We start from the raw sequence: 23,893 nt of genomic DNA, 5'->3' as shown, positions 1-23,893 counted from the left end.
ATTATGTGTTGTGTGTAGCTCAATATGTTTATGACAGCCAGTTGCATCTAATGAAATTTCAGTGTGGAAGTAATGAATCCTGTTCTATATTTGTTGCATCATCTCTTTAATATATGAAAAATAAAACATATACTGTATATCAGAATATATTCTATTATCTTATTTTCTAATTGTCTTGAAAATGTTTTGAAAATTTTACACTATCTGTGCATTTTGTAGATTCATTTGTGATAGATATATGTGCCAGGTCTCTAAAGTCCAAATACACAATAATATTTGGCGAACACCCATGCATTTAAGGGTTACATTTAAAAAAAAAAAAATTGTATGTCTGTCTGATGGTCTCACCCTGTCTAATTGGGCAGTTCTTGGCCAGAATAAGCTACAAATGTGGACCAGACTTTACGCTGATTGTTGAAAGTCTGCCTATGTGAGACTAAATACCCATTAACCTGAGAATGTGTTATATACAGTATTTTGACTTCCTATTAGAATTTTGCTTTCTTTGGGTCTATATTTTATAGCAAGTCTAGGCTATATAAAACTGAAACAGAATTTTTTTAAAAGTTGTATCTACTCAGTTAAAAAACAATATTGCTACATTTTTCCTCAAGTAAGACCTACAAGAAATAAACAGCAGATGCAATACAAGATGTTGGCACAAGAACACTTTCTTTTATTGTGGTTACCTTAGTGATGCCAGGCAAGTCAACCAAAGTCAAACTGAGTACATTAGGGGAATAGATCTTCAGGTAAATGGGCTCTGGACTGATGCCCTGAGAACGGAGAGAGAACAGATAAATGAGACCAGTTAAAATATTTCCAATGGAACAAAAGTCTGTGGGTGCGAATATTAGATGATATGAAACACTGCACTGATAAATACCATTTACCTTATTGTTAGTGCTGCGTTCTGTTTCCTCCTCGATCTCCTTCCGGATTTCATTGAAATCTGTGAAAATCTAAGCAGAGAAAAACAACATTTTAAACCTAATCTTTAAATATCTAAAAGTGGAAATATTCTAAACTTTTGCCACATTTGTCCACCGAACTCCACATATAATGTTAGTCAAGATTTCTTGTCCTAGCAGCAGTCATAATTTAGCTTTACATGAACATTTTTCTCACTCTTGGGAGCCCCAAACACCTCTGATTTTGAAAAAAGGCCAATGGGAATTATACCCGGACATACGTGTATAAAAGGAGCTGGCTCGCAACCACTCATTCAGATTTTCTCTTCGGAGCCGAGCGGTTGTGTTCAGCGAGCTGAATTACTCTGCCGATCCATTCACCTCGAAAAGCTGTTGGATTTAAGGCGCATTACAGCGGCTTCTCCCCCTCTTGCACTGGTGAAGTAAAGAGAACGCCCCTGGGCGCTTCAGCAGCTAAAAGAGTATATTCTTCCTACTGAAAGAGTATATTTTCCCTTCTAAAAGACTGGCATTAACAGAGAGCGTCTTTTTAAAGATACCTCTCCGTTTGTTTGTATTTCCTGGTTGCGGTCGTTACCTCTCCGCTTTCGATGGCCACGATCGCGGCCTTATGTGCTTGGGCGCTGCCCACGCGGAGACAGCGTTCGTGGACGGGTCATGTTCTCACTGCGAGAACGTGACCATGGCAACATTGCGGTCTACCTACGGGTTTGAGGCCGCGTCGGTTAGCACTGGGGGCGATTTGTGGACACCAATGGGAGCCACTCTGCCGGGTAACTCCCCATGGACCTCCCATTCTCCAGTACACTCGTTTGCCCCGCTGGAATGAGACCGCCGGCTCGTCTCAGGACGAGTTCGCGATCTCGTTTCGGCGCTCGCGAAGTGGATGAGCTCTCGATTGCAGCATCGGAGAGCGAGCTGTCCAGTCTGACGCTGAGGACTCGACTGGGCTCCCACCTTCGGGTGCAGTCACCCAGTCGCAGCCTGACATGCAGCTGGCAGCCATGCTTGCCCGGGCGGCTGCGTGTGTCGGGCTGGAGTGGAACCCTCCACCCTCCCTGAACCCTCGCAGCCTGACGATTGGTTCCTGAGCCTGGAGCGCTGCTCACGGCCGCGCCCCGCCCCGGTCCCTTTCTTCCCGGAGGTGCATAAGGACCCCATGAGGTCGTGGCGGACACCTTTCACTGCCCAGACCTGGTCTCTGAGCTCCTCCGCTCTCACTACCCTCGATGGTGGGGCTGCCGGGGGGTATTCAGTGATTCCCCAGGTGGATAAGGCAGTTGCGGTGCGCCTGTGCCCGCAAAACGCTGCCAACTGGCGGGGCCACCTGAGACACCCATCCAGCGCCTGTAGGGTTACGTCGTCTCTGGCGACAGAGGCCTGCGGTGCCGCTGGAGAGGCCGCCTCCGCCCTGCACGCCATGGCTCTCCATGCAAGTGCACCAAGCCAAGGCGCTAAGAGAACTGCACGAGGGTAGTTCTCGGTGACCAACCTCGCTCTACGGGCGACGAAGGTCACGGCGCGGACTCTCGGGCAGGCGATGTCCACCCTGGTGGACCAGGAGTGCCACCTATGGCTCAACTTGGTCGAGATGTGGGAAGCTGACAAGGTATGGTTCCTTGACGCCCCCGTCTCCCAGGCAGCCTGTTCGGCGACACTGTCGAGGACTTCGCCCAGCAGTTCTCGGCAGTGAAACAGCAGATGGAGTCTATTCAGCACATCCTGCATCGGCACGGTTCAAGACCTCGCACCTCATCTGCTCGTCGCCAAGGGCGTCCTCCTGCCGCAACAACACCAGCCCCCGCGGCCCGGCCCCAGCGTGAAGCCACCCGCAGGAAGCAGACGCCACCCGTCTCATGGGCGACCCAGGCACGTGGAGACCTGCTGCAGGCCTAGAGATGATAAGCAGACCACTCCATCCCCTGGTGGAGGGCCGGGAGGAGAATTCTTTGCCTTTTCGTTGATTCGCCGCATGGCCGAAGGGCTGCGGCACCTACATGTTCAGAAAAGGAGCAGTTTCCTCATTCCCTGGTTCACATATCCGGTGCTCACGGCTGACGTTATCACGACCACTGGCCACTATTCCTTTATGGCGCTCCAGGGGCAGCTCCCCCCGCGCGCCCAGCTGTGGCACAAACAAGCCCACACCAGGTTGGTTCCGACGGACTGCGGGGACGATACTCCTCCTCCCACCTCCCTGGCCGATCCCATGGTGGGTATCAGGAGCCAGGTAAGTGCTTCGATGTCCCTGGACTCAGCACAGCCACGGGGCTCGAGCCCTCTTGACGTGGCGCCTCAGGCTCCGCCCCACTGCGAGGCCCCACCCGCCGGTAGGTCCAATGAGATTGTCCCCTTGGTCCCCCTCGTCCGGAGCTTGGATGCGTGGCTTGCGTTTCCCAACCCGTTGCGATGGCTGACCCGGACCTTCCGACTCGGCTACGTGATTCAGTTCACCAGGCGCCCGCCCAGGATCAGCGGTGTCCGCTTTACTTCGGTGAAGGGCGAAAACGCCACTATCTTGTGTGCGGAGATCGCTACCCTTCTACGGAAGGGTGCGATAGAGCCTGTCCCTCTGGCCGAGATGAAGAAAGGGTTTTACAGCCCCTACTATATCGTACCGAAGGCGGTGGGTTGCGGCCAGTCTTGGACCTGCGAGTACTGAGCTGGGCTTTGCACAAACTCCCGTTCAAGATGCGCATTCTAGCAAGCATCTGGCATCAAGATTGGTTCGCGGCAGTAGACCTGAAGGACACGTACTTCCACGTCTCGGTTTTGCCTCGACACAGACCCTTCCTGCGGTTTGCCTTCGAGGACTGGGTGTACCAGTACAAAGTCCTCCCCTTCGGCCTATCCTTGTCCCCTCGTGTCTTCACAAAGGTCGCAGAGGCAGGCCTTGCCCCGCTAAGGGAAGTGAGCGTCCGAATCGTGGGAGTCGATTCGGTCGAGCACAGGTAGACCTGTTTGCTTCCTGGGAATCCTCCCACTGCCCGCTTTGGTATGCCCTGATGAGGCACCCCTCGGTATAGATGCGCTGGCACACAGCTGGCCCCCAGGACTATGCAAATATGTGTTTCCCCCAGTGAGCCTACTTGCACAGACCATGTGCAAGGTCAGGGAGGATGAGGAGCAGGTCATCCTAGTAGCACCCTACTACAGGCGTTCTCTGTCAGCGAAACGTGCCTGGAGTTTGGTCCAGGTTACTCTCACATGATCCTGAGACCTTGACCGGGCTACGTGCCCAAGGATCCCACAACCCCATTTAGGGATCAGATGGTGAACCTGCAAGCGCTGCCCCGGGAGGATGCAGACCCAGCCTTGGCGTTGCTGTGTCCGGTGCATGCTTTACGCATCTATTTGGATCACACGCAGAGCTTTAGGAGTTCCAAGCAGCTCTTAGTCTGTTTTGGCGTACAGCGGAAAGGGAGCGCTGTCTCCAAACAGTGGATTGCCCACTGGGTCATTGACGCCATCGTGATGGCATATCACACTCAGGACGTGCCGCCCCCTGTGGGGCTACGAGCCCACTCTACTAGGAGTGTGGCCGCCTCCTGGGCCCTGACCAATGGCACCTCTTTGGTAGACATCTGCAGAGCAGCAGGCTGGGCAACACCCAACACCTTTGCGAGGTTCTACTATCTCCGGGTTGAGCCGGTCTCGTCCCGTATATTGTCAGGTACGAGCAGGTAAGTTCCGGGACAGCTGGCCGGGTGTACCGCTTGCGCATAGCGCCTTCCCCTCCCCTGAGTTAAAGACGTGCGCTTTTGACTCCCAGTCGTGTTCACAAGTTGTGATCCCTGGACTTTCCTCCTTAGCCTTGTGGCAGACAAGTTTGCGTAGAAACTCGCTGCCGGCCCAGTACATGTGCTAACTAAGCCCTGTACTGGGGTAGATGCTCCACATGCGTTGGTTCCCCATAGGTGACCCCATCTGATATATCTTCCGCTAAATCGTTTCCCTGTCAGTAAACTGCGTCTTCCTTGGGCAGAGGTTCCTCTGCCCCCGGTCACCGTGTTTGTAGAGCTCCTCCCCCATTGGGTAGGACCTACCATGGGACTTCTCCACATGACATACTTCCGACAAGACTCGGTAAGACCATGTGACGTATTTCCCCTCAAAATACCCCCCCCCCCCCCCCGGGGTGTGGTCACCGCGGTGTCTTCCCCTTGGGAGTGACACCCCCCCGACATAGACACTTATGGCCCCCAGCCGGTAAACAAAATTCCACACTTTTTGGGGAGAAAAAAAGAGGAAAAGAGGCCATGGCTGGGCTAGCCTGTCCCTATTTGTTGGGCAAGTCGACTTGTTCCCAAAGGACCGTTCGATATGTTGGGGGAGGTTACGTGACGGCCTGGTGCACTGGCTACGAGGCACACAGCGGTCTGCCCATCTCGCACCGCCAGTCCACGTAACACAGTTCAGCTTATTGTGGCGTTTCGTATAGGGACCCCTAGTGTCACTACATTGACACAACGTCGAGTGAGTGACAGATAGGGAACATCCTGGTAACTTTCATAACCTCCGTTCCCTGATGGAGGGAACGAGACATTGTGTCCCTCTTGCCACAATACTAAACTACCCGCTGAAATGGCTGGGACCTTGTCTCGGCTACTTAGCACAAAACCTGAATGAGTGGTTGCGAGCCAGCTCCTTTTATACCCGTATGTTCGGGGGAGTGGCATGCAAATTCCACTCGCCAATTCACATTGGACTTTTTTAAGAATCAGAGGTGTTTGGGGCTCCCAAGAGTGTCCCTTAGTGTCACTACATCGACACAATGTCTCATTCCCTCCATTAGGGAACGGAGGTTACGAAAGTAACCAAGACGTTTTGGTCTCATAGGCATGACACATTGTAAATGACCTGTTTTTGCAACATTGAAATGGTCTAGGTGTATTCAGAAGGTTTTTCTTGGAGAAATTCACAAAATAAGTACTGTACAGGGGAGACCGGGGCAAGTTGTCACTTTCTCAAGTGAATATTTCTCAAGAGTAGGTTTTTTTTTTTATCAATTTCTGTAAAGGCAATAGTTGGGCATGTTGTTAAACTATATGGGGTAAGTTGTCACAAAGGAACCTGCCATTCAACAGCCTATTTTAGGCTTTTCAGACAAATTTAAACAATTATAAAACACAAAACCTTACATGAAACAGCAAAAAGTATGTAACATGCAAAAATATGAAACCATCGTTTTGGCCAACAAATATTGCACTTGATAAACTGTATAAATGTACAGTTGTGGCCAAAAATAGTGGCACCCTTGGTAAATATGAAAAGTGTCTTTATTGTTTATCCTTTTGATCTTTCATTCAAAATATTCACAAAAATATATCATCTAATGGATATTAAACAATTGCAAACACAACGCAAGTTTTATCAAAAAAACAATTATTTTTTGTCAAATATACAGTATGTGTGGCACAATTATTGGCACCTTTTTATTCAATACTTTGTGCAACTTCCCCTTGCCAAGATAACAGCAATGAGTCTTCTCCTATAATGCCTAATGAGGTTGGAGAACACATGGCAAGGGATCGGAGACCATTCCTCCATACAGAATCTCTCCACATCCTTCAAATTCCCAGGTCCACGCTGGTGGACTCTCCTCTTTAGTTCCCCCCAAAGATTTTGTACGGGGTTCAGGTCAGGGGACTGGGATGGCCATGGCAGAACCTTCATTTTGTGGTCAGTGAACCATTTTTGTGTTGATTCTGATGTTTGTTTTGGATCATTGTCCTGCTGGAAGATCCAACCAGGGCCCATTTTAAGCTTTCTGGCAGAGGCAGCCAGGTTTAGATTTTTTATCTGTTGGTATTTGATAGAGTCCATGATGCCATGTATCCACACAAGATGTCCAGGACCTCTGGCATAAAAACTACCATATTTAGCCATGGGCATGAGGTACTTTTCCATATGGCTACCTCTCTGTGTGCACCATACCCATCTGCTTTTTGGCTGGTGTTTGCTGCCAAAAAGCTCTATTTTTGTTCTGTCCGTCCACAGAACCCGGTCCCATTTGAAGTTCCAGTAGTGTCTGGCAAACTGAAGACACTTGAGTTTGTTGTTGGATGAGAGCAGAGGCTTTTTTTCTTGAAACCCTCCCAAACAACTTGTGGTGATGTAGGTTAGGTCTGATTTTTTTTTTTTTAGACTTTCTGACCCCAAGACCCAAATAATTTCTGCAATTTAGGCAATTTAAATACAAATTAAAACATTTACCAAATTGGACATTATTACTGTTTCATTCTGTTTTCTAAGGACTACAAATAGATTTGAATTGAAAATGTTTTCTCCAGGTTTTTACATGTAATGTTACTCTAACTGTAGGTAGAAAAAAAGATATGTGGTCAACTTAATACAAAGTATTACAAATATCTTTCCAGATATTTATATTTCTTTATTTCAGATATTTTATGTATATATTATTATACAATAAGAATATAAAATCCAATTATTTATTTAATAAATTATTTATTTCATAATTATTGGATAATTATTTCCACTTATTAACAGTATCACTTACTATTTTTCTCACACAGAATAAATGAGTCTTTATACATCAAAATAATTAATCATTAAATAAACATTAAATAATTATTGAATAATTATTTCCACTTATTTAACAATGTCATGCTTACTGTTTTTCTTACACAGTATAATTAGGTCTTTATACATAAAATAATTAATAATTAAATAATAATTTCCACTTATTTAACAATATCACGCTTACTATTTTTCTCATACAGTATAATTGGGTCTTTCTACATCAAAATATATCACTGACTTTTTATCAATTTTTGTGAACGCGGTTCCCAAAGGGACCATCATATTTGGGGGTCCTTGGAATCAAAAAGTGTGAAAACCCCTGATATAGCTAGCCCGACAACGTATACCAGTGTGGTGTTAATGTGTTCACTTGTTTACCCAACAGCTATTACAAATATATGAAAATAGGATTCACACAATTCTAATTTAGAAGGGTTTTAAATAAGGTTGTGACGAGGAGGAGGGCGTGGCCAGGCCGAGAGGATGCACGCTCGGTGCTAAGTTGCCCAATCAGGGGGAGAAAGATAAAGGAGAAGCTGGTGATGCCAGAGAGAGAGAGAGAGAGAGAGAGAGAGAGAGAGAGAGAGAGAGAGAGAGAGAGAGAGAGAGAGAGAGAGAGAGACGTTCCCGCTTCCTCCTTTCCCGAACGAACAGAGATCCTTCACAGTGGTGTTTGATACAAACATACAAAATCACTGCTAGAGAACACATACATTTGGGCAATTGGAGTTTTGACTCAAAACCTTACAGTTCCGAAGATGTAGCCCTTGTGACAACTTCCTCGCCCCGGTCTCCCTTATACAGTAGGGGATGTGGAGTCATTATGATTTGAGTAATCTATAATCATGGTTATTCTGGACATTCACACAGTGTACTCTCTGTAGAGTGGTTGATTACCTGGTTTTTGCAGTGAAGAAAAGTGCCCCATTCTTCTGATTTGATTCCTTTTAGAAGAGTAACAGAATGAGGGAAAAAACAAATCAATATTAATGACAGCGAGCCCAGCAAACACTCACCAGAAACCCTCTTACCATAAAAGACCACAATGGAATAAAGTCTTTTTACAGGCTTTGACTGCAAAGTGGACTGTCTTGAACAAATTGTAAAATCAATATACTGCAGAAATATGTTGCACAGTGGCTGGATACAACTGCACACAACTGAGACAGTACAATGTCAATAAACATCCTTTTGCCCCACAGTCAAAGTCTCTCACTGTGGAGGAAACTGTGCAAGTAGGTTTCACAAACCAAAACATTACAGATGGGAGAACAATCTAGTTTATGAAAAACGAAATTTACAGAGAGTGAAGACGGAATAGGTGCAGTGAGATGGACATAGATGAAGGCCAAGTTCATGCAGATGAACATTTGTTGAAAAACAGAGACCTGGATAGATGTTTTGAGAGTTTTGTTTAGCTCCATTTCCTGAGAAAGCAAAAAACAGCAGAAAGCATGTTAGGAAGAAACACTATGTGTTAGAACACATGCACAGAAAGACCAGAATATGTTAAAGACATTGTTATCATGGGGGGGTCTGGGTAGCTCAGCGAGTATTGACGCTGACTGCCACCCCTGGAGTCGTGAGTTCGAATCTAGGGTGTGCTGAGTGACTCCAGTCAGGTCTCCTAAGCAACCAAATTGGCCCGGTTGCTAGGGTGGGTAGAGTCATATGGGGTAACCTCCTCATGTTCGCTATAATGTGAGGTTCTCACTCTCGGTGGGGCGCGTGGTGAGTTGTGCGTGGATGCCGCGGAGAATAGCGTGAGCCTCCACATGCACTAGGTCTCCACGGTAACACGCTCAACAAGCCACGTGATAAGATGCGCGGACTGACAGTCTCAGATGCGGAGGCAACTGAAATCCATCACTATGCTAGCACAAGGACTTAGAGCGCATTGGAACTGACCATTCCAAATTGAGGAGAAAAGGGTAGAAAAAAAAAAAAAAGACATTGTTAGAGTGAGCAGACATTAAAAGAATAATAAGAATAATAAAAAAAAAAATTGACTCTTCTCACAATTTGTTAAATATATATATATATATATATATATATATATATATATATATATATATTTACAGCAATGCACTTACAATGGAAGTCTATGGGGCAAGGTATTCCGAAGGGCTAAAATGTAGAAATGTGAAGCTCATGCTTTTTTCAAGCACGTGTTTTAAAAGGGATAGTTCACCCATCATTAGGGCTGACCAAAGATTTTCCTAGTCGACTAGTAGTTGTTAATTTAAGCCATTAGTTGACTAGTCACACGTTTATCATATTAATTTAATTACTTAAATATATATTTTGGGGGGCATCAGAAAATGGTTTGAGTTCCAGGGCTGAGAAAGAATGTTATAAGTAACATTGCTAACACTGTTCTACATTACAGAGAAATACTAAACCATAATAATAAGCCTTTAAAATACACATTTTACAAGTGCACGCACAAAGCGAGCCGCAGCGACACCGGCAAAAACGGTAATGATTCTGAATGTGTCGGAAAAACCAACAAGGAGACTGTCTGAACATTTTGTTAATTTATAGAGAGAAATGCACATTAGGGCTGTGCCGACAGACAATGAGCTCAGGGATCGACGATGGTCAGAGTGATCGCCAATAGCTGATGGCTTTGACAATGTCAAGACGATATTTGGCTCGTTTTCCCATGTATTAAATTATTATTATTATTATTATTATTATTATTAGGCTATTATTATTATCAAATTAATATTACAAATAATTTGCCCGTAGACACACAGACACACACTTGAAGAAACACTTTATTATATTAAGAACAGATGACAGAAAAGCCGTCTATGCGCATGTATGACACGCTGTTTGTACGGAGGCGTGCAGTCTTGTGGAACACGCGCATGTAAAAGGTTCTCACTCTTTCTTTGTTTCTGTCTTCTGAATTTTTATTTTGTCTTGCAAGAACAGTATCGTCTATGAGTGCTGTAAATGACCTCAGACATCTCAGCTCAGGAGGTGCTTTGAGTTCAGTTCACTTTATTTCCACAGAGCAGTTCATTGTGAACGCAACTCTGCAGCCTGTAAAATAATACAAAAACAAGTTCACCCCAAACCGTGATTATTATCATCATTATAATTGTTATTTTTACATTTATAATTGTTTTTATATCTTCATTTGTGTAAGTAATTTTACGCCTGCATGTTTAGAAGGACACTCACCTGACCTTAAATGGAAAGGTGGTTACTTATATATATATATATATATATATATAATTCTTTTATCACTTTATTAATTATTTATTTGCTTTTTCATTTAGTTTGGAGTGCAATTTGAATTTAGAAATGTATTTGATTAAAATTTTTCATTTTTTAAATACATTAATTTTCAATGCAAAATCACTAAAGCAAGAATATTCACCGATCCCTCAGCCTGGGGATTTCCGATGTAATTGGATATATATATATATATATATATATATATATATATATATATATATATATATATATATATATATATATATATATATATCGTGAAGGAGGGAACAAAACAAATTTATTCACACACATGATGTATTTTCCCGGACAACGAAATATCCGACCGGGTAGGTTCTTTGCCAGAGAGATGTTGTCCTTCACAATTGTTGTAAAGTCATCTTTCAAATAGTTGAACGAAACACTTTTGCACTTAATGCACTTATTTTTTTCCAGTTTCATTTGAACTTTTAGTTAAAATAAACAAAGTTCTAAGTTTGAAATCAAGGTGTCTTTATTTATTGTGTAGGCTTAACCCTAACCCTGCTTAATGAAAATTACCCCATAGTACCACCTAGCGTCCAACCAGCGCTAATACTGGTGTTCGTTGGTTTCCTGCAGAGTTTTTTTTCCTGCGACCAACCGACCAATCAAAACGGTAGACCAAGACTCTTCTCATCGACTAACGTTTGGTCGACTATCAGGGGGCAGCCCTACCCATCATCATCTCTCATCATTTACTCACCCACATGCCATCCCAGATGTTTATGACTTTCTTTCTTCTGCAGAACACAAATATTTTTAGAAGAATATTTCAGCTCTGTAGGTCCTTACAATGGCTAGAACTTTGAAGCTCCAAAAATCACATAAAGGCAGCATAAAAGCAGTGGTGTAAAGTAACGAAGTACAAATACTTCGTTACTGTACTTAAGTTGTCTTTTTTTTTATTTTATTTTTTTACTTTGAGTATTTATATTTGTAAAAAAAAGTTTGTTTCGTTATTTGCAAAAAGAGAACAGGGATCAGCTTATAAACAGTGCGCTGTGTGTGACTGACAGCAGCCAGCACGAGCACACAGAAACTCATGCAGTCTGTGTCACCAGCGAGGTGCGCTGAATTAAACCAGAGACTAAACTTTGACTAAACACACTTCCAAACACACAGATAAGATGCAATAATACCCTACGCATTATTTCGCTTCTTATTTGTTGCTGAATATTTGGTTAACCCTCAGGGGTCGACGGACGCGCCGGCGCGTCCTGCTGGATTTTTTCCTCATAACAGCGGAAACAACTTAAAATACTCCGTCATTTTTGTGCATACAGATAAGTGTAAGACATCATTAGAGGCTATAAAGGGTCTACTTTTATTTGTGTACACTCACAATAACAACAAAACCTTGTGCTTTTGTAAAATAAAGAAAATAAACAGGGTGGGCTTTCAGCCGTCTCTGTCTCCGCGAGCATCTTTCTGAAACTCCGCGAATACTTATCAGACAAACATGAAACATATGTCTACAGAAAGCTTAAAATGTCTACTTTTAAATAAAACAATTCAAATTTAAAACAAATATTCTCCTGCAATGTAATCTGTATGAAACAAGGTGATGTACAGTTTCTCCTGGCTCAGCTAATTATCGCTAAAGTGATCACACCCACCAGCAGAGCGTGCTATTCATACGGTAATGTGCTGAGGCGATCAATGCAAATGGTAAACGCCCCCAACGATGCCTTAAAAAACATCAAGTTCATTCACTTTTCTGCGTGTTTGGAAGATGGCACTCTACACAGGTGAGGGAGCTCTACAGATGGTCCTGGATAGTGACAAAGAGTTAACATTTTCCTCAGAAGAAGAGCAGGACACCGACGATGGCCGCTTGAAGAGCAACTTGATCCAGCCGAGGATACAATTTCGGATGATTAAGTCTTTACTTACATTAGTTGACATGCTATTTTATATAAACATGTACATATTTTACTAGTTGTACAATTTCCAGACTTGCCAGCCAGGATTCAAAGTATTGAAATCTGAAATATGTCCTAATAGGCAAGTTTTAGTTACATTTAAATGCTGTTTCAGCTAAAGCAGGTATTTTAATTGTATGCTGTATGATATAAATATGATATGTAATATGATATAAAAATAATATGAATGTTTAGATTATATTTTAAGTAGTGTTTATGCTGCCTCATTATCATCAATGAAGCTTGTGCTTGCAAATATCTGTTCGGGTGTAAATGTGTAAAATGTGCTGTAAATATGCCCATATTAGAATGATTTCTGAAGGATCATGTGACACTGAAGACTGCAGTATTGATGCTGAAAATTCAGCTTTGATCACAGGAATAAATTGCATTTGACAATATATTCAAATAGAAAACAGTTATTTTAAATTGTAAAAATATTTCACAATATCACTGTTTTTGCTGTATTTTGGATCAAATAAATGCAGCCTTGGTGAGCAGAAGAGACTTCTTTTAAAAACATAAAAAAATCTTACCGATCTAAAACTTTGAATTGGTAGTGTAGGTCTAAAGTTTTTAAGTAAAGTCTTTATGTAAAGAAAATGTATAGTCAGATTACTTCTTTTAACTTAAACTTGATTTTGTGAATAAGCTACAAACAATACATTCAATCATTAAGTCTCCTCACATTCATTCTCTCTCAGGGGAGGGGTCTTTGTCTCCTCAGATGTGAATCACATCAATATTCATGATCATCCACGCCTCCACGCATATGGACTTTCTAACACTAAAAGTGTCTTACAAAAGTTAAATGACTATATTGTTTTGTATGAATGAGTGATCAGGATGGTTTTCACATTATTTTGTAGCAAAAACTCTAGGCTACAAGATCCAGTTCTCAAAAGTCTTGTGAACAAATATTTAGTATGTGTTACATGGCCTTATTTCAGTGACTTAAAATTTTTGTTTTTTCAAAAACCACACATAAACGTTATGTTTTCAAAAATACAAACATGTACATACATGTTGCTCACATATTATTGTAGCCCAGTTTGATCTGAATACAGTGTTATCAGACTTTAGCCATTAATACGTTTTTAAGCAACTGAAAAAAGCACAAATGTCAAGGCATGTCAAAACTTCTCCAGGGCCCAAAACATCCTCAGACCCCAGAGGGTTAAATGCTGCTGTTCACTACTGTTTTCGATTAATTTATTTACATGGATGTGTTTACATTTATTTACACACTGGTGTATCTTTTCAAATGCTGTTTAATACTGATAGTTCTACATTTTTTATAAAGATAATACTTGGTGGACTAGTGTAGTTCTATTGTTAATTAAGCCATTTTGTTAATAGCTTGTAGTGTAGTTACTGTTTTTTAAAAGGGTAGCTTCAACTCAAAATTATTCTGGGAGAGAATAAGTAAATATGTTAAATTTATACATAATAAATTTATTGATACTCTAGCTTCTTTTCTGAATAAAAGATCTGTTCTTATCCACCTGTGACTCAACTTTACTTATTGTGTACTGAACTATTTTTTTTTTTTTTTTTTTTGTATAGGTACAAGAACATAATTTCAGAGGGAAAACAGAGATTATAGCACATGCTAATTTGCATCTCAGGTCCCTAGATAGGCATAAATAACATAAATAAATAAAACTAAAAAGTAAAACAATCATTTGAAAATTGAAGAGAAAATATGAAAAGTAAATATTTACCATATCCAATATTACCTATATGAAACTCAATTTTATGGCTTTATAAATAACAACATGAATGGATTGCATTTTATAAAATGAACGGATCTGAGTACTTTTATGATACTTAAGTATTTTTAAAAACAGGTATTTTTTATTTTTACTTAAGTAGTATTTTAATGGATGACTTTTACTTAAGTAATAAATTTGTGTGGTATCTGTACTTTTTCCACCACTGCACAAACTTAATCAATACGTCTCCAGTGGTTAAATCCGTGTCTTCAGAACTGATATGATAAGTGTGGGTGAGAAACAGATCAATATTTAAGTCCTTTTTTACTATAAATCTCCACTTTTATTTTCACATTCTTCTTTTGTTTTTGGCAACTCACATTCTTTGTGCATATCGCCACCTATAAAAAAAAAAGGACTTAAATATTGATCTTTTTCTCACCCACATCTATCATATCACTTCTGAAGACATGGATTTAACCACTGGAGTCATATTGATGATGTTTATGTTTCCTTGATGTGCTTTTTGGACCACCATTTACTTACATTATATGGACCTACAGAGCTGAAATATTCTTCTAAAAATTATAATTTTTTTATTCAGCAGAAGAGAGTCATACACATCTGGGATGGCATGAGGGTGAGTAAATGATGAGAGAATTTACATTTTTGGGGTGAACTATCCCTTTAATCCTTCTGAACACAAATGCATGTTTATTGAAAGTTGTCTAAATCATCCTTTTAGTGGTGAAACCCTATGTGTGGATTTTTCTCCATGTAAAAAGTCCTTTTCTGGTGTCGTTGTGCATGTTATACACTGTTAACACTACAGTTGTCATTACTGGAAAAATCAAGTTGTCTTTATTAAACAATACTTCAAATGTCAAGTTTTGGGCTCATTACTCAAATATCTATGTCCCTTGAACTTATTTTTCTTAAAAATCCATAGACTTAAGATGTTAATAACTCAAACTACTGAGTACAAAATTAAGGCTATGGGGAATACCCATAATGCCTTGTGCTTGAATTATTTAATTGTTTCACTGGTCAAAGGGAACATATGGGGGCATTTAAATATTTGCTATTTAGAATTCATAGAGGTTTTAGTAGTATTATTTCTGATTTTGTTGCAAATAGTTGTTTCGTGTGATGTCACCATTAGGGTGATCCGTGTCCCCTTTGGTCAAGTTGGACCCTGTTAACACTATCTCAGTTCTCCTTGTGCATGTGCATTTGAAGTACAGGTGTCTTTGATTTCTGTGGAAAAATAAGTTTATTTCATGATTGACCTAAAATCAGTTAGAATCCTCATTATTTAAGCGGTGTTATTTTATTACCTAAATTTGAGTCCATTCAATTTAAACTATTAAGTAGAAACAACAACATATAAGTAGCAAATCTGAGTTAAGTCTACTTGCATCTAGTTACCTTAACTTAAATTGTTAAATTTATTCTATATGATCAAGTTAAGTTTTGTAAACCACATTACTCAATTCAATTGAGGGAAAAAGTTAACTCAATCAGTTGAGTAAAATCAACTTATTAGGGTGTATGAGTGTATGAAAGTTACAGGATTTATCGGCTTTACATGGTCATGACAGGAGTTTGAAAAATTGGAAATAACTAAACAGACAAGGTTAGTAAGTGATTTTATCACAATAATCTAATTAACACCTATAATGTTCATCTTGCGGCTTTACTTTCAAAAACGTATATAGACTTCACCATAAACTTCCATTACTGTGCACACAATTTACCCTTGTTTTAGCAAACTAAGAGATGAGTCGAAATTATTGTTAGTGGTAATCGACAGAATGTCAGACGCTTTCAGTAGAGATTAGCTTCTTTTGATCCTGAAAACATTCCTTTAGGTTTGAACATGTAAACAATCTATTTCAATGCAAGCCAGATGCATTTTATTCTCATGTGAGCAAATCTTATTTCAAATGTTTTACATTTTTGGGAAGGTATGTTAATACGATTTTATCAAATATGTTCGAACCACTCTGGCTTTTTCTCAAAACCTAGTGAGCTTGCCAACCTACCATAGACAGCATTTTTAGGCATCATAGACACATTCAGATGTTGTCTAGGTAGGCAGCTCAAAAAAAGACACATTCTCCACTCAAATGAATATAGATATGAAAAACTAATGAAGCCCTTGTGAAATAAAAATAGAGGCAGGTATGAGATGTTACCATTTTCTTGTTTGTGTCTCTCCTCCAGAGGGGGCACGTTCACTAGCTGTAGCACTAGAGGGCGCCGTGTGACTATTCCTGAACCCCGAGGCAGGAAGTCTCGTCCAACCAAACTCTCCAACACTGAACTCTTTCCACTGCTCTGTAGATTCATTGGAAGAGAGAAACAGAGCGCATATATGGCTATGTGGGGAAAGTATATGTTTACATGTAGACTTAATTCATGAATGTGTTTAAAGAATAGTTGACCCAATAAGACAATTCAGTCATAATGACAGCGACTAAATGATGATTAACAAATGATTACAAGTTCTGACTACAAAATTCAGATTGGCATGGCAAACGCCATACAGCTTAACAGTCTGGCTGCAAAAGTACAAATTTCATTCATTTTTTTCAGGGAAATTGATTATTAAATACAAACAAAGTCTTTCTAGCAAGTCAGTCCACTGGCGGCCATCATTGAGGAGAGCTGTTTCCAGTCATGAAAGTGCAGCTCCCATCTGCTTGAATGGGGAATCTTGAAAATCCAGTAATCTCCAAAACGGCTGGTCAAGATTACAGTCAAAGAACCTATTTCAGAAGGGGGCCTGGGTAGCTCAGCGAGTATTGACACTGACTACCACCCCTGGAGTCGCGAGTTCGAATCCAGGGCGTGCTGAGTGATTTCAGCCAGGTCTCCTAAGCAACCAAATTGGCCCGGTTGCTAGGAAGGGTAGAGTTACATGGGGTAACCTCCACCTGGTCGCTATAATGTGGTTCTTGCTCTCGGTGGGGCGCGTGGTGAGTTGTGCGTGGATGCCGCGGAGAATAGCGTGAAGCCTCCACACGCACTACGTCTCCGCAGTAACGCGCTCAACAAGCCACATGATAAGATGCACGGATTGACGGTCTCAGATGCAGAGGCAACTGAAATTCGTCCTATGCCACCTGGATTGAGGTGAGTCACTACCCCACCACGAGGACTTAGAGCGCATTAGGAATTGGGCATTCCAAATTGGGGAGAAAAATTAAATTAAAAAAAAGGAAAAGAACTGTGGAGCGGGACATGGTCGTGTGTCTGTCACTGGGGAGAGATGAAGCAGTAAGGACCATCATCTGGTGATTAATGATGCGTAACACCCGTTTCTCGTTACAGTGACGACAGAGATGGGCTTGAAAAGGCCGCCACAAACGCCAGTGTGGGAGAGAGAGTTGCGGCTTCATCGCTGCCTCCGGGGTCACAGCAGAGGATCCGCCTGGAGCTAACCACCTCCGTAGAGCGTGCCGATCCTCAGACTGGGCACGGAGGAGCTCCTGGAAACGACGCTTCTGGGCGAGCAGGACTTGGTGATGGGTCTCCTGGATGCTAGCCAGCGGTGGTGTCCATGGCGACCAGTCTTCTTCCTTCGATGTCCCGGGTTTCGGCACCAGTGTAAAGGTTCCAACAGGAAGGAAGCGGGAAACGGGTTGGCAGTCCAGGTAAATCAGTTTTTATTCAAGCGTTCAGCTTCACAGACAAAGTATAGGCTTTTCAGCTTCACAAACAAAGAGCAGGCTTTTCAGCTTCATAACACTAAACAGGCTTTCGGATACAGACATGGCTTTTCAGCTTCACGCAACTCTCCCTCACTGGCGTTCTCGGTGGCCTTTTCAAGCCCATCTCCATCGTCACTGTAACAAGAAACAGGTGTTACGCATCATTAATCACCAGGTGATGGTCCTTACTGCTTCCTCTCTCCCCAGTGACAGACACATCTGCTCCACAAGAACATATTTCAAATTAGCAGGAAAATCTGACAACACTGGAATCATAAATCGTGCTTCTTTACCTCAGATTACACATTAAAAAAAAAAAGCAATTTTCCCGGCTTGTATAGCTAATGTGCATACGTGTTCTCGAGTTGATTGACAGGCGATGTCTGTATCTAAAAGGTGACTGGCTCTTTTACCTGTAAGGCGGGACTTTTGTTCTACATCTGTTGACCGTTGTATGTTCCAATTTCCAATTTCTCCCATTCATTTTTATAGAAGTGGCCCATCTCTGCTAAATAGTCTCAGATACAACTTATAAACCTTTGAAGACCTACTGTGAGCTCCGAGGTTGTTTTTTTAGCATGTTTTATAGCAAAAGTCCTGGTGAAGAACTACACTCTCCATGATCCTGAGAACGTAATTTCATCAATCAGAGAACCACTTCCATGACGCAGAGAGTTTGACGCAACAGAGTCGGTCTCCCAACACCCTCAAACTTCTTATATGTTCGTATATATCTGAATATTTTGCAATAAACTTTAATTATATTGTTTCTATACTTTGCCAATAGTTTTATATTTTTCCATCATTTTTAATTTGATTACGTCACTCACAATGCTTCCAGGAATTATAGTTCATTCCCTCATGAAAGATGGTAAGTACACAGTCTTGTACCTTTGTCTTTTTGTCTGATTTTTTAAATACTATTTTGCCTCAAAACAAAGTTTATAATGTTTTTATTCACCTCAGAGCTGTTTGGTTTGGTTCATGGCTTAGAATTCTTTTATGAAAAATGTCTTGACTTAAATTAATGGGAAAAATTCTTCCGGAACAAAGACAGCTGAAAAAGTGGGCAGGCACTGTTGCGCTCTATTGATGTCAATAGGAGCTAATTTGAGAACTACAGCAAAGGGGATGATTTTCAATAAGTAACAACTTAAATTTCGGACTGTTCATCACAAAAAGCTATCAAATGGGTTTAGAAAACATAGACTATAGTGCACACGTCATATGGACTGATTTTATGTAACTTTTATGATGCTGTTTTGGTCATTTTGGAGCTTGACAGCCCCAGTCCGTCTCAGTTTCATTATATAGAAAAGAGTGGCCGGGATATTCTTCACAAATTCACCATACCATATAAAAGAGAAAAACGACACAAGGGTGATAATTTTCATTTTGGGTGAACTATTCTGTATCTGAAATCGCCTGTTGATGGTTTCGGTGCACTGCATACGGACCAATATTGAAACCTTTCATCTGTAGATAAATGACTGACCTGTGATCCTACGACTACGATCTGAGGAAGCTCGATGATCTCTGCGCCAACTGTGAGGAAAACCTCCTGCAGTCTGTTAATGATCGGAATCAGAGTTTCCATCTCTGAAGAGAAGAATATGGTTATTAATTATTGGTATTATTGTGTGCTGCGCATGTATTCATAAAAACCACAACAGTATTTACACTTGTGCAATAAAACTAACGGTTAACTATAGATGCATTTGTAAATATGTATCAGTAGCTGTGTTCACATGGACCCTGGAAATCCGTTTGTGATCAGACTATAAACTCAATCTGAATAAAAAATTATCATATAACGATGTCAATCGGATTAAATTGGCCACATCCAATTTAAATTTCATTCGGATTGTAAGGGGTGGTGTAAACCTTTTCTAATCCATTTGAAAAGATACTTTTTGCCATGTAAACAATTGATCGGATTGCTTTGTAAAACTGGGACGATTTGCGCATGTTCAGTCCTGATGCAGTAATGGCGTCATGACATTTCATGCACAACGACACACTTTCATCACAGTGGGCATATTTGTGACCATCAGCATAAAGAAGCAACAGCGTTGAATGGAGAAACACCTGTGAAATTACATCAATAAAAGCATCCAAATGTTGCTTTTGATCCATGCCAAGTGCCAGGAAAAGTGTGTACAGGTTTGAAGGCACCAGAAATGTTGCCAGATTTCACTTTCACGGACAATTAAATATATTGTCACTATATTACTAAACGTCTGTGATGATCCCGCCTATATGAATGTAAGATTAAAAAAAAGAAAGCAACTGAGGTAAACAAACCAATGCAAATTATTAATTATTACTATTGTGTTTTGTTTATGTTATCATGCAAATGTTGTCTCTTTTGTAGCGTAGTTAATGTAATTTAAAAATATCCAGCATTTTCCATATCAACTTGCTGTGTAAATATGACTATTTGTACATTGTAGTCTGGTGGCATGAATAAATTCTGTGCTTCAAAATCTTATGTGATGTTTAATGACTAACGTTAGTATACTGTATAGCCTACACATTAAATATATACTGTATAGTGATGTTATAGTGCTTTTATATAATGTGTTACAATCATCATACATCTTACATGGTCATGGTATTATAAATGTAAGTGTTTAATCGCTGCTCACCCCCTCCATCACTGGTTGACTTGGTGATTTTGTCTCTGGTAAGTAAACAGCAGTATTACTTTATTAACCCTTGTGCGTCAATAAAAAAAAAAGTTACTCAGAGGTCCTTAGAGGACAAAAATGTCAAAACACTGCCATAATAATATTATATATTAATATTATTTCCGCTTTCAATTAGTTAATTTTTTAACCAACATCAGTCCTGATCATAACAACCAAATATTCATTAATTTTCAGGATTTTAACCCTTTAAATGTCTGTTTGTTTATATAATGCCACTGTTGTTTTTACACACACACACAAAAATGTCTCAATACACACATAAAAAAAAACACTCTGACATCATACTAACACACTCACAATTTTAGCTGCATCATTTATTCAACTGGCTTGCAGTGCTCTAAAATAAAGCAACCAGAAAATAGGGGAAAAGCATGTATTTGCTCCATAGGCTAAACATGAGAAAATGGCGCCATCTGGTGGAAAATATTAAAAAATTTGAAGCCAGGGCTCCGGAATGAAAGCATAATATCATAGAATTAATGATTTTATGCTTTAATGGCACTGGGATCAAATATTGCAGTTTTAATGGGTTTCAATGGGGACATTTTTGTCCTGAAGGTCCTGAGTGTAACTATTTTGTGTACACAGCGTATTATAGATGTATTACAGGACCTGAGGTTGAAATATCAAAATTCCCCCAAAAATACACACCTTTGGCCAAATTTATGCCGTTGGCATTAACACAGCCAAAATGATCGAAAAAACAAAAATGAAAAAGACAAAAATGTCCCGAAGGTCGCACAAGGGTTAAGCTTTATAAATAGAAATAAAAGTTTTGCTGACTTTTGTCGCATCCCACAGCGCAGCACACATAAGATATGTGGAGTTTGGTCCTATACTGTACTGTATATGGCACCAATGTCACATAAAGATATCACATGAAACAGGTAAATAGAACTGACCTCTTGACTCAATTCAAAAGCGGTATATTTCAAAGCTGGGTGTTTTTATTGTTGCTGGAAAATTAGTAGATGGTATATTTGAACATTTCGAATAATTATATATTTATATATATATTTTTTTTTATGATGTATTGATTATTAAACCCACAAGCCGTCGCGCATAACATCATATCCTCATTTGTAGAGAAGTCCGAAATAATTTTGTGTGCTCGAAGTCAAGTGTGAACACCCCTTCAAACGGCGAGGGAATGCTATATAATCGTACAGTGTACACGTTACAATAGTAGTTCCGATCTGATGCTTAATACATATAAACGCTCACATCAATCTGATCACTTTATGTAGCGTTCATGTAAACAGTACGTTCGGAATCATCGATTAAAACACAAAGTGTCCATGTAAAAGCAGCAATTGATTTGCTGTTTGATTTAATAATTGCACGATAACATCAGCCCTGCTGGGTGTGATGCTCAAGGCAGAACAAGGTTACATGAGAGAAAGGACCGGAGAAACGATAAAAGCATTAACACAACAGACTTCACAGAAAAATATCCTCACCGCAGTGCGATGCGTCGAGCCTTCTGTAGCTAAATTTCACTGTCACAGCGTTATACCGATCACTGTCATGATGGAAATGATTGAACTGTACCTTTACTCAATGGAGGACCAACATGTTTGAGGTTTCGCTTTTTTGCGCCCTTACTCTAGTCTCTAGGCTGTCAAACACGTCTCCAGCGTCACCTACAACAGAGACTATTTAGCACAAGATGGAGCACTTGTATTAAAATAAAAGGGAGAAATTGGAACGCCCAATATGGCGGATGTATAAAAGGAAGTCCCGCCTTACAGGTAAAGGAGCCAATCACCTTTTAGATACAGACATCGCCAACCGTCAACTCCAGAATGCGCATGCGCATTAGCTGGGCCAGCCTGAAAAATAGCGGATTTTAGCGTTTTCTGAGTTAAAGAAGCACAATTTATGACACCATTGTCGTCAGGTTTTACTGCTAATGTGAAATATGTTCTTTGACCTTTATTTTGAACAACAGTTTTGGAGATTACGCTCTTTCCCTCTTCAAGTAGATGGGAGCTGTACTTTTATGCCGTTTGGATCCATAGAAAGTAGCTGCCCGGGGAGCGTTCCAAACATGGCCGCCGACTGGACTGACTTGCCTTGAAACGTACTTTGACCAACGAGCAAATTGATTGGCTAATGTGTTATTGACGTTCTGTTTCGGTTTGAGCTCATTGGAAACAGTAACTGTCAATCACAGTATATCATGGCCACTTGACCACGCCCCTTCCCAACATCAGGACCCCTACAATATTTAATCAAAGAACTTCAACACCACATTAGTGTCTTAGATTTCTTTCGTTCGTCAGGAAATACAAGAGAAAAAAAATCTTAATAAAATAGGCCGTCTGAAAGTTACGTCAAATGTAGAGTGCAAGAGGGAATATTTTGTAAATTCATAACCTTACTAATAATGTTTTGGAAGTAGTAAAGGAAGTTAAGGAAGTAGTTAAGGTAGGCTATTGGGGAATTGAGGTATTGAGGAAGTAAGCATGGTTGTGAATGAGTCAGAATTTAGACACAAAAGATCAGCATGTAAATCACATGACAGAGGATGGGACGGAGGATCATTAGGCATAAAAGATCACAGGAAGAGCCTCTCCCTGTCCTGCTTTTGTTGTTGTTCTTTTCTTGCCTAATCATGTTTGAATTGCACAACTTGTTTCAATATGCATTAACTTTATCAGATTAATTAAAGTTGTACCTGTATCCATGTCACATTTAAATCATTCACTCATCTTCGCCATCTTGCAGGAGTCATAAGAAAATGATGGAGGTCTTCTTCCAGTTGTGCTCTGCGCTTGCTTTGGGAAGTCTGACTCATTTTTAGAGAATCGGTTCGTTCGAACAGTTCGTTTCAATGAACCTGTTCGAGATATGATTCACATATTCGTTTTGGGCATCACTCGAAAGTGTTCCCAGAAAGACGTTTTACGTTTCACTTTTATCGTAAAATATATTTAGATAGCACTTTTGTTGCGTGGTACCAACTTATCACCCACCACACTGTTTTACCACCAACGTTCTCCTTTAGAGTTGAGTGATAAACAAACGCCTTGCGAGTCGTTTCGTTCGAATCACTAAAAGGAACCGACTCAAAACACGATTCGT

At 40.7% G+C, this 23,893-nt stretch overlaps 1 protein-coding gene across 4 annotated transcripts in view; it reads right to left on the bottom strand.

Annotated features, from left to right (window-relative positions):
- Positions 1-23,563, bottom strand: part of si:dkey-32e23.4 (dynamin-1-like protein) — a 46,217-nt gene extending 22,654 nt beyond the window's left edge. The window contains exons 1-8 of one of the 4 annotated variants that reach the window (XM_051653141.1): positions 23,487-23,563; positions 22,575-22,638; positions 22,267-22,449; positions 19,591-19,694; positions 16,578-16,719; positions 8,373-8,419; positions 894-962; positions 690-776 (exon numbers count right to left, since the gene is read on the bottom strand). In XM_051653141.1, the coding sequence (XP_051509101.1) occupies positions 690-776; positions 894-962; positions 8,373-8,419; positions 16,578-16,719; positions 19,591-19,692 (447 nt within the window). In that variant the 5' untranslated portion in view covers positions 19,693-19,694; positions 22,267-22,449; positions 22,575-22,638; positions 23,487-23,563. Of the gene's footprint in view, positions 1-689; positions 777-893; positions 963-8,372; positions 8,420-16,577; positions 16,720-19,590; positions 19,695-22,266; positions 22,490-22,574; positions 22,639-23,486 lie in introns of those variants that run through there. The other 3 variants (XM_051653140.1, XM_051653143.1, XM_051653142.1) reach the window with 3 other exon arrangements.
- Positions 23,564-23,893: the final 330 nt, after the last annotated feature.

This window comes from Myxocyprinus asiaticus, chromosome 24, assembly GCF_019703515.2.
Source record: "Myxocyprinus asiaticus isolate MX2 ecotype Aquarium Trade chromosome 24, UBuf_Myxa_2, whole genome shotgun sequence".
Taxonomy (NCBI): Eukaryota; Metazoa; Chordata; class Actinopteri; order Cypriniformes; family Catostomidae; genus Myxocyprinus; species Myxocyprinus asiaticus.
The sequence above is the reverse complement of the archived record's forward strand: the minus strand, read 5'-3'. Positions and strand labels throughout refer to the sequence as shown.